The 16,009-nt window shown below is 40.2% G+C and overlaps 1 protein-coding gene across 33 annotated transcripts in view; it reads left to right on the top strand.

Moving 5' to 3' along the window:
* The window catches only part of MAGI1 (membrane associated guanylate kinase, WW and PDZ domain containing 1), a 356,594-nt gene that overhangs the window by 176,891 nt on the left and 163,694 nt on the right, over positions 1–16,009 (top strand). For all 33 annotated transcript variants that reach the window (XM_030043387.2, XM_030043384.1, XM_030043372.2 and 30 more), the window contains exon 2: positions 4,357–4,473. In XM_030043387.2, coding sequence (XP_029899247.1) covers positions 4,357–4,473 — 117 coding nt within the window. The remainder of the gene's footprint in view (positions 1–4,356; positions 4,474–16,009) is intronic.

The raw sequence follows: 16,009 nt of genomic DNA, 5'->3' as shown, positions 1-16,009 counted from the left end.
TAGAAACAGTGAATATTTTTCATTACTCACAAAAACATCCAGGTTATGTATTTATCTACACAAAATTGACAAGCACAGTTTATTGTTTCTCAGAAAACTATGTCAGTAATTTTTTTTTTTTTTTCCCCTATGAGAGATGTTTTTTTTTCCTCTTGGGGTTTGTTTTTGCTACTAAAATATTGTTGTTATGATGTAATGGTTTGGGAAGACAATTGACGTACTCTAAAATGCAGTATAATAATTAAGAATAATTGAGAAAACCAGCCATTCGGTGAGTTACTCTTTGTTTCCTTCAAAGGTAAAGAAGGATTCGGATAATAAGATGAAAACATCTCAGATTTGGAGTAGTACTGTGGGGAGAGCAGCAGTGGAAAGTTGGTTCTCTGACTATCTTCACATAAAGAAAGGCATTGGTTTTGTTGAGCGGGGGAAAAAAACAAAGGAAACTGTTGCAACAACAAAAAGCAATCTTTGAATGTGTTTTCTAAAACTTTAAAATACAAATTTTGGTGAGTTTAGTAGAGAAGAATTTCTTTTTGCAGTTTTTTTTAAATGTCTGACTTTCTAAAGCTGGATATATCAGCCTAATTTTGATTACAGAAATAACAAGGTGATTTTTCTGTGTGCAAATAAATGCATTTCCAACATATCCTGGCCAGCAGGAAGGAAGAGCTGAGCACTCGCTCTTAACACCTATATCCTCTGTTTTGGAAACTGCTGTTTCTGGGTTGCATCTTTTGTTCCTCCGCTATTATCACCGTAGGATCTCTTTACATGCTTTTAGCAGAGAAGAAAAGAAAGGATCTCAAAAGAGGAAATGTAAGATCCAATCTCCTTGAGAACAGAGGAGTATTTTGAAGGGTAGTGGTACACTTCTAGTTATCACAGCTCATCTCTAAGGAAACTGGAGCCAGGTATTTTCTTGAGCACTTTACAAAGGGAAGACTTTTGCATAAAATCAGATGGTTCTGGGCACCTGCCTTTCCACCCAGCCTGGTGCTGGTTGGTGTAGCAACAGAAGCCAGTCAGAGGGTGAGACTTGTTTTCAGAGGGAGCGTGCACAAGCAAGGGGTGCCCCTGAGGATCAGAAAGAATTTTACTACTACCATTTGCACACAGGACGTTGCTGTAATGTCACTGGCATGTATTTCAGATTCTCAGGAATTGCGGATGCATGCGTTTTGGCCTCAAAAAGAATTTATTAGAGTTTATGAAGTTGCATCTAGCACTAGAATCCACTAAGTAATGCCAATATCAAGCATGCGTCCTCTCAAGCCTGAGGAGATTTTTGGAAAAGAAAATCAGAGTGGAGTGAAATATTTCAAATGGTAGAGTCCAATATGTTCCAGGGTGGATCCTTCTGGCAGCTTTCTACATGGAGCTAGTTTCTCTGTTAGCTCATTTTCTTCTTCCCTGCTTTGGAGTGAGTGGCATGGGGTGAGCCTGCTTTTGTCTACAGCTGTGGTCTCAGTGGCTGCTGAGCCAAGACCGCCAGGGCTGCAAGAAACCTTTATTTCCATGAAGAATTTTCTGGAATTTAGCAAAAAAAATGTGGCTTTGCAAGCTCCTCCCCCCCCCCCCCTTTTTTTTTTCTCCCCATTTAAAATAAATGTAATAGAAATGAGCATCACTGTGAGCTCCCTGAGGGGACAATCATGTGAGTGTAAGTATTGCTATAGCCCCTATTTTTGTAACTGCCATCTTGGCTAGTGCATCAGTGACTCAGCTGGGAAATCCCAGCTACTGCATAAACCAAATAACCAAACTTTCCAGCGGGGGCTGTAGTAGACTGAGATGCTAGATGGAATGGGCACAGAGGGAAGCTAAAAGCAGATATCATCAGTAAATTGCATATTTTCTGTGGTCAAACAAGCCCTAGCTCAGCAGAGCTTTTTCACCTCTAGACATTATTGAGACATAAATCATTGAATCATGAATCACACAGTATTTCAGGAGAAAGCCTACGTTGTATGATACATGCAGTTGAGTGCACTAAATTTCTTCACTGGAATAAGCATTGTGTCCAAACTGTTTGTCATGTTTGTTCTTTTTGCTATGAGAAACCACCTTGTCTTACTATCTGTTGTGCAAAGAAAAATACAGACTGTTTAGTTAAAAGATAAAGAAATGCTTTATTATTTCAGCAGGTGCTCTTTTTTTTGTGCCCATTCTCCCTCTGGAATAAAATGATGTAGTATGAAATCAAACATCTGGAGTTTGGAAGGTCAGCTCTGATATTGGAAAACTGTAGCCCATAGGTCTATCAAGCCCTCCAAGTGCCTCCTATGTGGGAAACCATTTCTATAGTATAATAACTGGAGAACATTTGGTAGAAAATGGGTTGGTATCTGCTCTTGGAGTGAGGAGTGTTGCTGGGGTAACTCAGGGAAGTGTGTTGAGCCAGTTTTATCTGCCTTAATTTCAGTTTTGTTGTTTGAGCCATTTCTGTAATGAGCATCTTGGTCTTTAAAAATTTTCCTTCTTTTAATAGCTGGGCCTGCTGCCTAAGCCTTCCTTTCTTCAGTAAGAAATTTAATTTAAAAAAAAAAAAAGCTGGAGAACCTAAATACAAATCACCTATTTATTTTTTAGAATTTGACTTAGTATTTCAGTCTAGGGTTTTTTTGTGTTTAGTTTTGTTTTTTTAAACTAACATTTCCATTAAAATGTTGCAGGACTGCATTAGGCAGATAGGCTGTTCCTGCCTGTGGTCATTTAACAGTCTGCACTCTTTTTCTCATTTGCCTGGTACTGCTGCTGCCTCCCAGACCCACTGTCCAACTGCAATCCATTGCAGTATTATTATTCTTGATTTGCTCTGCAGTGATTCCTAGAGGTTCCAGCCAGGAATCTGCAACTGTGATGTGTCAACAAGTATTGAGATAATCTCTGCTTTACATATTCACAATCCAAAAATTCATAATGCAAATTATAAAAGACCGTAGAAACAGCTACAGTGGTTCAGCCCAAGGTCCATGTAGCCCAGCATTCTGGCTCCAGCTGTGGCCATAAATAAGATGCCTAGCAAAGAAAAGGAAAAGAGCAAGATACTTGATATTCCCCCACTTCTTTTCCCAGGTTTCCCAGCCACCAGCAATTCCTGTTCAGCTCAAGGGATTTGCTACACCCTCTTTCACAACCCCCAGTGGCTCTGTCTTCCAAGTGTTTTTCCAGTCTCCCCTTGAAGCTCCCCTTCTTGCACCCACAGTGTTCTCCAGCAAGGAGACCTGCCACAACCTGTGTGAATACTGCCACTGTTGCATTGTTCTGAACCAAGCTCCCGTTAGCTTTTGTCTCCTCTTTTGTCTCCTTGTCCTTGTGTTGGGAGAGGCAGGGAGCAGCCAGTTGGAGACCGAAGTCTGCAACAGGCTGCAGCACCCCAGCCTGCTCTCTTGGTCCTTGTATGGCAGCTCCTCCAGACTTTGATCATCCTGGTTGTGTTTCTCTAAGGCTTTTCCAGTGGTTTTTTTTTCTTTTCTTTTTAGAACAGAAGAGTTTCTATCCCTGTTCGCTCTATGTTCTTGGGTAGTTTTTGCTCTTCAGTCAAATTAATGTCAATGTTATTCCAAACTTGGAAATAATTCATTTCTGGGAAAAGACTTCATTAAGTTGCTCCAGTTCGTATGTTCTGCTACAAGAAAGGATTTGGTGTTTAGCAACTAGCAATGTTCATTAACTACTACGTTTCTTTTTCTTTGTTTGGGTTTTTTTGTTGTTGTTTGTTGTTGTTGTTTTGTTTCCAACTCATTTATCTTTATTCTCACACACTTCTGAAAGTATTCAAAACTGAATGGGGACATAAACAGATTTAAGTGAAAAGTGTTGGATATTATTCTGTTGGTTTTAAGGACTTTGGGTGCTCTTAACTCCTTCAATCAATTCTTTTCTAACTCCTGCTTTGTGCCGGGGTAGATACCAGTGAAAGTCTAGCACTTGTTTGATTTTGTGCCATGTTCAGCTATATTAGTACCTCCAATGGGAGCATCCTTTGCCTTCTGTCTGTCTGCCCAGCTCACCCTCCAATGAGTTGCAAAAGCAATACTCTACCTTTATTATTTTTCTTCTTTTTCACATCATCTGTCTTTCTCCATTTGCTCAGACAAATAAGTGATAAAAGGGAATGATGATCTGTTTAACACCACAGGAAGAAAGATGCATTATGAGACAAGAGAGACCTCTTGTTTACAGCGAGTTATTTTTGGTAATTAGCCATTTGTAGAGGAAGATGAGCCTCCGCTCGTAAAGTCAGCATGCCATAATTTAGGGGACTCTGAATAGAAGTCTAACATTTGCCTGAATTGGAAATGTTAATTGTGTGCATTTAGAAATAAATAAATGGCTGTTTTTTCTTTGCAGGAAGCAGACTGAACAAAGACCTGAGACATTATCTCAACCAGAGGTTTCAGAAAGGATCACCGGATCACGATCTGCAGCAGACTATTAGAGATAACCTTTATCGCCATGCTGTGCCTTGTAAGTAACGAAACATTGACCTGGTGGATTACATGTAGTAGAATTTTTCTTTTTTTTTTTTTTTTTTTTTGAGGCAGCCTTCATGTGGTGGTGCGCACAGCTCTGGGGGAGACTCAGTTTTCAGCTTGGGCAGACTTCCATGTGTGGCAGCAGACAGGGTTCAGGTAGGGATGAAAAGAAGAACAGTTCATCCCTGAACTCTGCTTTTTTGATTACCTTTTTGAAACAGTTGATAGTTTGATGCAAGCCTGTGAAGGTTACTTTGGAGGAAAAAACCCTGAAAAACCAGCCATGAAGTGAGTGCTTGCCTTAGAAATAGTCTTCATTAACATAATTATGGTGAATGTTCTTTTACTGGTTTGAAACTTATGAATAAAAAACCTGCTTTTATTTTTATTTCCTTAGCAGAACTTTTATTTCTGATGCTTATTTAACTTGTGAAATTGAACAGCATTTTATGGCTGGGTGCCATTGTAGCAGGCAACTGCCACTGTTGCAAGGTCACGCTCAATTCAAGTAGGAGATAAGCAGCAAGAGTTAGCGAAGCTGAGAAAGAAATGCTCTCTTCCACTCAAAAAAACAACCAGGAGGAAAACTGCGAAGTTTGGAGGGTGGTAATCTTTAGAAGATCAGAATCTTTACTCAAAATGAGACTGTCCTTGGCATTTTGGGAAGATGTATGAAGAGTGGAGAATGATACTACTTCATTGCACCTCTGTTTGGCATTCTCCAGCTGCCAGGAGAGGCTATTCTAAAGAAAGGTTTTTCTGCTTAACTTTGATGAGCTGTGGGAATAATGGTATGCCTTTCGGATCAGGCTGGGATACGAACTAGTCGACATCTTAGTTACAGAGTACTGAGATAAGCAGCAAAATATTTTGAAGTTTTCTATCTCAACATAAATCAGAGGTTGTTTATCCTGGTAGACTTATATAAATATTGAATAATGAAGTTGCTATTCAAAAATTGGTATTTGCCAATAAATATCACATAATGGTATGTGGCGTAATAGCCATTTTCAGTCTAAGTGTTGCATGCAGAAGAACTGTGTAGGACCACGGTTAAAATTGTGTGGCAACGCTGACAAATGTTGATTCTTCAAATGGCAGATGCTGTATATCACCATTGAGTTTATTCTCATTTTATCAGTGGAAAGCATGGACGAAATTACATTTAAAGTGCTGTGCACGGACATAAAGAATAAATATGGATTATTATTTTGTATTGAACACTTCCATTTTCCATTTTGTCAACGTGAAATATGATTAGTTTTCAATCATCTAACTTGCCAGGCTGCAGGTTTTTAAAGCATACTGCGAAAAGTGCCTTCTAGGAGAGCACGTGCAACGTTAGGCTCGAGAGATGCAATGTCGTGATGCTAATGTCCTTCTGCCTATGTGTTATATTCCAATTTCTAAAGCAGCAAATAAAGCAAGTGAGCGTAAGTTCTGTGGAAGCATTTTGTGCGTTACCAAGGTTACATTTTGAAATGCTTTCCATTGATTCTTTTCTCTGATTTATTGAACTTGATGGTGAGCTAAACTGCTTGGACTCACTAAAGACTTTTAATTTAAAATTAAGAGCAGTGAAAGTGATTCCTGCCTTTTAGAAATAGCTGGGGGAAATATAGGTTGTTGATGTATTAATAAGAACATCAGTACTTATGTTCCATTTATGAAACAAATGGAAAATCTGAGAAGTGGAGTTAGTTATTGTGTGTCTCTGTACTTTCTGAGTCGTAAAGCAGGTGGCATTTAATTTTTTCTTCATGTGCTGTGGGGTTGGTATTAGTGGTAGCTTTTAAGAATGGTGCTAATATTCATATGTGAATTTGAATGAGACTGCTGCATGCACGGTTGGTTGGGATGCTTTACAGGTCTGGAGATTAATCTAGCTGTACACTCATATTTTTATTCCTTGGTACACGTGACCAGTAAATCCAGAGTCCTGGACCAATCTCTAGTACTAATGGATTATGAAGTCTTGTATTTTGAAAATGGAATTCTCTGCTGATTATGTGGTAAACACAAACAAGAACACAAGGTCACTTGGAGTGAGCATGCTTGGCCTGACAGCTGCTTTTTGTTGCACTAAAATAAGGGCTGAATGAAGTGATAATTAGTAAATGCAAAATGGAGAAAGGCAATGTTAACCAGTTCTTCCCCAGAAATTCTAGTAAGAATCCCATGTGGTTTAGCTCTGACTAGTTTGGTACAGGCGGTGAGAAAACCCGGAGGGCTTCTGTTTCCCACACAGTTGCGTGCTTGCCTGACTCGGGAACTGAGTGAAGACACGGCTCTAGCCTTTTGTAGAAGATAGAGGTCAAGCAGAGGGGAGGAAAGATGCGGAAAGTTTGACTTGACCTCGTTATTTCATATGATAATGACACACTGCTTAAGGATCATTTAGATTTTTACTTTAGGAAAGTTGGTTAAAGAATTTGCTTTATTTTCTGGTGAACAATCGAGAGTAAGGGAGTAGGATCATGTCAGCTCCCGAAGGGAGCTTATATCAAGCATTGCCTAAATGGGTGACACAGAGATGGTTTTCTGAGAGACCGGAGGACTTCTTCCCTAAACGTGGGAGCTATCATAAAGAAACGAGACCTTGAAATGGACACAAAAGTGAAGTATTATTGAAAGAAGCAGATGAACCACATGGTTATTTTCACAAGCTGAAGTCCTCCCCTGCTCCTCAGTGCCCTCTGCCCCTCCAGCACGCTTCCTCCAGGCCTTCATACCCTCAGCTCTCTGCTCCCCATTGAGCTGATTTTTTCTGCAAAGATCTGTAGTAAACAACAGCTGTGACAAGCTTTCAGGTGGCCTCCAAGTTTGGCTGTCATGCCGTCGTGAGTGCTCTGCTGTTACTATCACACCAAACCCACGGGTTTATTTACAGACCCAAAGCGTTCTCCTCTGGTTTTTACAACTTCAGCATCCTAATCTAGGACTGAGCCAGGGTAAGGAAGAGAGGCAGGACACCTTATTTATGCATTTGGATGGTGCGTAAGTGCTAAGGAAGCCATGCATTTGCAATGTACAAATCTTTGAAAGAGTTAGTGCAGTTCAGCCACTGAACTAGCTTTTATTTCAGCTGAACCAACTGTGTGTTGAAATTTCCTTTACTTTCTTTCTGATGCTCTCATTTCACTGTTAGCTTCACATGCTGGGTCAGAGACTTTAAGAGTATTTTTGTCTTCTGCTTAAGAAAAATCAGCACCTTAAACTTGAGCAAAAGTTATTCTCCTTACACGTTCAGATAAATAAGTATTCTCATTCCTAGCATGTACGATCCACTGTCAAAACTAGAAAAAAGCCTCAAATGCATCATCCAGATTAGCAAGATGTTGGTCCAGTCTCAAGCTATCCCCTTTGCCTCGTTTTGTTTTGAAGCACCACATTTTTCCTGTTTTCTGATGTGCCTAATGAAGATCACCAGAAATAATGCTCTATTTGTGGGCTAGTTAATGGCTCCATTGAGCTTGGAGTAGACACTGAATTGGCAACAATTTCATGATTACTGATTGGCCATGACTGTACCAGAAGTGCTTTGACTGATGCAGAGACTTTGCCCACAGCTTATTTCTAGTGCGGATTTCACTTATTCCAGCTCAATTTTGCCAGCCTAAACACTTAAGAGCAAAAGGGCAGGTTTACCCACTGTGTGAGGCATCTTGCTGAGGCACCTCGTGGCATGTCTGAGTCCACCTGTGCTAACAGAACTTGATGTGACTTGCATTACATCTGATTTGGGGTGAGGCTGAGAGTCCGTGATGTAGAGTGTGTTGACATCCTGGCATTAGGTTTCACAGAGTGTTTCTTAGGACCAGAACTCCACTAAACAGGATTGGTGTATGTGAAGATTTACTTACTGGAAAAATTAAATAGGTGTTTCCAAGTAGCCTTACCTTGGGATATCTGTACAATAATGTTAATTGAGAAAGACATACAATAGGAACTTTAACATTGCAGTGCAGCAACATGTCTAAACCACTGTTCATGGAAGGTTGAACAGACAGGATTCTCTTCCTCATTTTGAAATGATGGTAGAGGGCATCTGTTTAAAATAAACAAGCAGTACTGGCCATTTGTCCTAGTTGCTTATTCTCAAAAACCTGACAGCAGTTTTCTTTTCACAGTGTATCAAGAAGAATCAGAGAGATGATGTTATTTCCACAAAGCTTATCTCGGCATGTGTTTTTTTTTTCCTTTGAGCACGTTTACTTGATTCTCCACTTGTTTTGAGTCCTGTGTGACACGCAGAGGCAGCTATGGTGGATCTGGCATCTGCACCTTTACTTGCCAAAACAGTGTACCTGGTGCAGGCATGACTGAAATAACAGATCAGTTGTCCCTTCCCTATTCACGTATATTCTGCGTTTGTCTTATTTTGGTACTGTGCAATTCCTTTCTTTGCCAGGCTGCAGTCGTATGAAGGAAAACTCTGGAAAATGCAAGGTCTTTTTGATGGCAGATGAAACAGGGACAATGTAATGGCTAGCCTAGAGTTAAGTCTTAGATGTCAGGCTAGACACTCTGTGGCAATTTTTTTTTCTTCCTCTTCTTCCCAAAATTGGCTTTTAAAACCTCAGGAGGTCATCATTCAACAGTTTATTCACTTTCCCAAAACAAGTACATGCCCTGGGATTAATTGGCTGGAGAGTTTAATGTTAGAGATTTACCACTTTCATTTCTGCTGTCTGTTCTGTCACCTTCCCAGAGTTTGATCTGTTCCTCTGTCTTCAATTACAGAACAGTAGCTCCAACTGTTGTGGTTAGTCTTACAGGGGAACATGGAGCAAAATGGAAAGAAATGGATGAAAATCAATAGTGTAAGTAAGTGTCGAGTGATCTGTAAGGAGGCTTAGAAAAAGACAGCGACACCCAGGCACCGGACTGGCCTGAGCTCTCTCATATTTCAGTGGGAAATTTGAGAATAAGTTTCTTTATTCCAAGCGATCTGCTGGTGCAAAGGAAAAGTCTCCTTTCTGAGGAAAACCAATAATATTGAATATGGAAACTTCACAGTATTTATAGGACAAACTTTAGTAAGTGGACGTAGAAGAGCACATTGAATCTTACTATTTGCATTAAATGTTTTCATAGGTAATTGAACTACCAAAGGGTAATTTAGTGCTCCAGGAGTTGGATAAGCTGCTACGTGTGTAACCACCATCATTTACAGTGAATGGAGGACCAGAGAGACTAAATGGGCTGGGGGGTGATGAACCTGCTGTCAAACATGCAGACTTAGGTGATTTCCCAGGATAGCTTTTAAAGTCCTGTAGCACTGGGTTCCCCATAAGTATTTCTGAACTTCAGAATGAATTGATAGAAGGGATATGCAAAGCAGCTTACAGAAGGTTCTTTTCTTTAGAATATTGAGCATAATAGTGTATCAGTATACTGGGAAAAATTGTTGAAGTGAAGCAGAAAGACCTTTATGTTACAAATGCGTGTGTTTTTACATGTGGGGATATTTGAGTCACAATTTTGAAGTTATTTTTAGTTACTAATTTTTATTAAGGATAAACATAATCACTGACAGTGTACATTATTTTTCTTCACAGGCAATAAATCATCAGTTTATGTACACAAATGTTCTTTGAATTCTCAAAAGCTTTCCAGACCTGCAGCCATATTTATTATCCAAGTACCTTTTGTTGCAGTTCCCTTCCTGGAAGTGTAATTCTGCTTTTGTAATGAGAAAAAGTTGCAGTGTCCATGAAATATTCATTTGAAGGCCCACACTGATAAGGTGATGAACAGCAAGCTGATCCTTTTTTTAACACATGAAAAATAATTAATTGTTTACAAGATTTATGTTAGGAAAAAGTTTTAAATATTTTAAAAACAGTATCCTTATCACTAGGGTGCAACATACAGGTACCAGCATTATGTAAAGGTAATTTTTCTCAAGAACATTTTCTTGCGAGCTAATCTAACTCTGAAGAATATGAGGCATATTTTCCATGCCAGCTAATGTAGGCACATTTACTTTTTCCTGTATTTTCAGCAGGGACTGTATCCTGAATGTAACCAGTGCATTTAGAAAATGCTTGTAGCTGTGTTACCGGGAGTGCTGAATTGCAGTGGAGTCCCCTGCAGTTTTCAGGGATATAATTATTTCACATATTAGTGAACCAGGCGCGTTTTCACTTTTGAGAGAGAAAAATGCCCTGTTTTGAGCAACAGGGCCAATATTTCTGTAGTTTAGTTCCTTTCTATAGCCAGTAATTTCTGTTTAATCTAGGAGACTTCAGACCTTCTTTTCCATCTGGTCTGTCCTTTCAGATCAATAGTGCATTTTGTGCCAGTGGAACTATTTGGGGGGTGTATATATATATATATATATATGTTTGTTTTTTTTTAACATTTGGAAATGAAAGCACTTATGATAGCAAATATTGCTCCATCTGCTTACCCATTTGTGAGGAATAGCTTTTTTGTATTTCACTGTACACCCAGTTGAAATTGCATGAGGCACCAGAGAACAGTACAAAGCAGAAGAGCTCAGCCTTATAGGCTCTCCCATGCCACTTGCCAAAGGAGATTTGGGTAAGAAGTGTGGGAAGAGATTACACGGCTAGTTTTCTTTGTTTTCTTTGTTAGACCCTAGTGTACTTAATTTTGCGTTTTTTCATTGCGGTTCCTTTGTACTATGGCAAAGCATCTGCGAGTGGGTATTTAGGTAGTGCAAACAATGTCTGTGCATACGTTTTAAAACATAAAGGTTTCTAAGGTTGTGAGTCTCTGGGAAAGCAGAGGGTAAATCAGAGCTGAGAGCAGGTACTGCTGTTTGGTGGTTGAAGGGTTGGAGATTAAATACCCCACATTATTTACTTCAAAACTGGCTCTGTCCTGCCATAGTTTTTCATATGATCTCCCAGGGTCCTGATTAGATCTTTTGTGATGGCTGCAGTATCCCAGGTTTTGATTTCATAGAGGCAGTTTGATTTCTTTTCAGCTACCCCCATGTATCTGTTCAAGGTTTACAGTGTATTGATTATGCTACAAGCCAAGAGAATGAGTGGTCCAGGCAAAAGGAACAGTTTAGAATGAGGAAAAATTAAATGTATAGCTGTTCTTTAACCTGTTCTTCAACTCACATTTACATTTGGGATTCACATTTGGTATTCCATAATTAACTCCCTCTAGAAAGCACCCATTGCTCTGTGTGTTTGTGCTTCGATGTGTTGATTTGCATGGTGGTTTCACAGTTACAGAAATCCTGTGCTTCCTTCATCAAAGATGTCAGTACTGAAAAGAAGACATCTGAAAATCCTGTTTATATGATATTATTCTGGTCCAGTGTGGTACCTGCAATGTAGTGTGGGCAAAACCAGTGGCATTGCAGAGGAGGAAACGCCTGCGTGATTCCCAGTCACATATATTGTTACTCAGTCTCTGAGCCCAGGAGGGCAATGGCAGATGCAAGGTCCTGATGGTTTGATGGGGATGCAGGCTTGCTACATTTCAACTTCAAACAATTACCCTTTTTTTAACATTACCATGCTTCTTCACATAATGCATGCTGTATTTGTCCTCTAAATCCTTTCTCTCTTTATTTCAGCAGAGAGGAGATTAGCCGTGTAATCATTTATAAAGCTGTTTAGATTCTGCTAGCTGGTTTTCTTTGGGGAGAGTCATATCCAGTACCTTTACTAGGAATAACTCTGTAAATTAACCTTCACTGATTTCCTTCCCCCCCACCCCCAGTGAATAAGAAAGTAGAACAAATAAAACAAATATTTCTAGTTCTGCCCCTACTGAAGGAGAAATAAATCTTTCCTATTAGTCATAACAGTCTAGATGTATCCTTTTTTTTATAATGTCCTCTTGAATAATTAGAGCTTTGAGTTATGAAGTCAAGATTCCTGGGTCATTGCCAGAACAGATTTGTTTAAGGGGGACACTAGTTCCCTGAATTCCTTTTAAAGGGCTTCGTAATGTCCCAGGCTGCTCTTAATTACTGATTTAAGAGAGAATACATCTGTTTCGCTGAGGATTGTGAAAATTATTATTTAAATGGAAATGTTTAATAAATGGCTCTTTGAAAGGCTAATGTATCTTCAAAATGAGACGTGTACCATGGAGTAATCAGGTGGGTAGTGATCTAGCAGTTCTACTTGCAGGGTCTTTTTGGAGCTGAAGATGGAGAAAAACATCAAAGACCCTTGGAAGCATCATCTGCTATTGAATTATATTTCCTACTTCATCATTCATTCACTACCTGCGCTTTTTCTTTAAACTTCAGGTTTAATACTTCATTTACCAGGTGAAAAAACAGTAAACAAATGTTGATGTTGGTAAAAGGAGGTCTGTAGGAAGAAGCAGTATCACTTATTAGATAAATTGATAATACTTAATTTTTACCTCAGACCATTATGGCAACTCAAATACTGCCACTACAGTATGGAATTTTTTCTACCAAATTTCAAGCTACTTAATGGGAAATTGTCATATGCTAAAAATGTGCAGGTAATCTTTGCTGTATTAGGGATTTGAACTGGAGAACCTCAGAACTGAGGGACTAGGGCAGGTGACAGGGGAAGAAGGAACTCCAAATTAAGAAGCTGCTACTTTTAGCAAGCTCTTCCTTGAATACTTGAGGAGATGGATAATTATAAATGCAGCATTACCATCTCCTACTGTTCACAGGTCTTGAATTAGTAATAAAAAACTTGAAACTGGATATTTTGACTCTTTTAATTTCCTGTTAGTTTCTGAGCCCTTACTGCCATCTTTTTGTTAGTGTTTTTCTAGGGTGTGGGGGTTTTGGTGGGTTTTTTTTTGTTCAGAGGGGGCTAATACATGAGAGCAGAAAATGTATTGGAATAGTGAGGTTATTTTCAGCTCTCCTAAATCCAGGTATGTAAGGTTTTGGGAAGAGCAGCAAGTGTTGTAAGACGTGTGTCATGGTTTAACCCCCGCTGGCAGCTAAGCACCACACAGCCGCTCGCTCGCTCTGCCCCTGCTGGATGGGGGAGAGAATCGGGGGGGGGTAAAAAGTACAATTCGTGGGTTGAGATAAAGAGTTTAATAGGAAGAGCAAAAGACACGCACACACACAAGCAAAGCAAAACAAGGAATTCATTCACCGCTTCCCATGGGCAGGCAGGTGTTCAGCCATCCCCAGGAAAGCAGGGCTCCATCACGTGTAACAGTGACTTGGGAAGACAAACGCCATCGCTCCGAATGTCCCCCTCTTCCTTCTTCTTCCCCAGCTTTACATGCTGAGCATGATGCCATATGGTCTGGAATATCCCTTGGGTCAGCTGGGGTCAGCTGTCCTGGCTGTGTCCCCTCCCAACTTCTTGAGCCCCCCCAGCCTCCTCGCTGGTGGGGTGGGGGGAGAAGCAGAAAAGCCCTTGGCTCTGGGTAAGCACTGCTCAGCAATAGCTAAAACATCCCTGTATTATCAACACTGGTTTCAGCACAAATCTAAAACAGAGCCCCAAAAACTAGCTGCTGTGAAGAAAATTAACTCTATCCCAGCCAAAACCAGCACAATGTGCAAGAGAGTTGAGGAAAACGCAGCAGGACACTAAGTGGCAGTGCAGAAGTAGGAAGGCTGGACTCAACAGTGGGGCAGAGCTGGACCCAGTTCTTTCAGAAATGTAAACATCCCATAATGCTCATAAAGATCTTTTCCGTTTTTGCATTCCTGTAATTTTAAATATATAGTTTGCTATCTTACTTAGCTGTCTGCAATCCTCTGCAAAACACCCGGTGTTTTCTAGAAGGGAACAGCTGATGAGATGCGATAGTGCTGCTCCTGTGTAACTAACCACACTGGAGAATCACATTGACAGGCATTCTGTAAATTGCCCACATTATAGAACATTGATGATACCATTAAAATGGTAAATTTAATATTATAGTACTATTAGATTTCTCCCTCATTAACTCTGATCTGATAAACAACCTCCGGCATATTTTGAAGCTAATAGTCACCTTACAATCACTACTGCTCCTCTCTATCTGGCATTTCAAGCTCCTATAGATTTATAGTTCTTCTGTCATCTAATCTGTACTTACACCTCTATTTTTTCTTTGAACTTGTGCTTACAAGCAGCCCCTTTCCTAGAGGGCCCTGGGCATGCAATTAACACTTCACAGCAAGAATAAAGTCATCCTAAATTCCATTCCTGAGATTTAGGGCAAAATTGGTTTTAGAGAATAGAATGAACCCAATGTTCAGGCAAGCACAATGCAGACCTCCAGAGGTGTTTTAGTACTGGGCCCTTTATAAGGGTATACAGGGTAACACTGGTAGCAGTGGTTGTGTTCTTGGCTTTTGCAAACAGGTATCAGGGCAGCCTCTGCAAAACCTTGCTGGAGATATAGGTCGTGAAGAGGGGACCAAGCGGGTGCTGTGGCAGCGGCTGTGATGGGTGCTGGGCACAGCCCTGCCAGGCAGAGCAGCCCTGCGGCAGCATACCTGGGAGCTGGAAAAGCTGAAGGAACTCTTTTCATCTGTGTCTGTCCAGCAGAGACAACTTCCACTCCCAAACGTTAATCCTCAAGCAGCTAACCCATGAGCCACAGCTTAACAAAGTAACCTTAGCTCCTCTTGACTGGCAGGAAGGCTTCCGTGGAGGTATCACTTGCCTCCTTGTTTTCCTAAGTGACTCATGGTTTAATTAGAGCGCTGTCTCGAGGAGGAGGTGGTTGTTATACATCACCTATCAGAATGTAAAAGTGGAAAGCGACGCTGAAACGCTGACCCTTAATCTGAAGTGCACCATCTGTGTTTTATTTCCACATCTTGCTGAGTTTACAGTTATTTGAATTCACAGTTTGTTCCCCATTTGCTGTTCCCACATGGTAAGTGAATTGGATCCAAAATGTACTGATGAAAGATTGAGAAGTCTGTTGGAGAAGTTTGTTCCTACCTACAAGAGTGCTCTATCTCACACTTCTTCCACCCTGTGAGTTAAATCCCAGCTGTAAAATCTTGTCTCAAGACGGTCTTCTGTCATGGTGGGAAGTTGGGGTTACCGTAAGGACAAGGACTCCTTTCCCCATCCTGAAGTGATTTATGGTTTGCCTTTGACTTTCTGCTCAAGAAAAGGTAGAGAGTTCTCTCGCATCTGACAAAGTATTTGCTTTACTCTTCCTGTAAATTTGTGTGGACGCTTATCTGGTGGTGCTTGGCATCGGAGCACCACTCTTATTTAATACTTTTTCTTTGTTAGTATGAGCCAAAGCGTTTGGTGCTAAAGTAGGACTGGGTATAATATAATGAAGGGAGCCGTAATTACGATTGTAACAGTTTTCATGGTGCAAGTTTGAATTACTCTGATTTTAGAATGGGCAAACAGCTCAAAACCAGGTTGAATTTCATTTATTCTCCTTTGTTTCTTTTTTTTCTACTGACAGCAACCATTTTCTTAAGACATAACTAACTGTAAAAATGATCTGAGATTTAAACAATGTCGTATTTCAAAAGCAAGTCATCAAAATGCTGAAGGCTGTATAAACTTAAATACCTTCTTTGGCTTTTGCTGTAGACCACACAAGCTCTGAGAAAT

This window comes from Aquila chrysaetos, chromosome 20 (assembly GCF_900496995.4).
Source record: "Aquila chrysaetos chrysaetos chromosome 20, bAquChr1.4, whole genome shotgun sequence".
NCBI classification, from domain to species: domain Eukaryota; kingdom Metazoa; phylum Chordata; class Aves; order Accipitriformes; family Accipitridae; genus Aquila; species Aquila chrysaetos.
The sequence above is the reverse complement of the archived record's forward strand: the minus strand, read 5'-3'. Positions and strand labels throughout refer to the sequence as shown.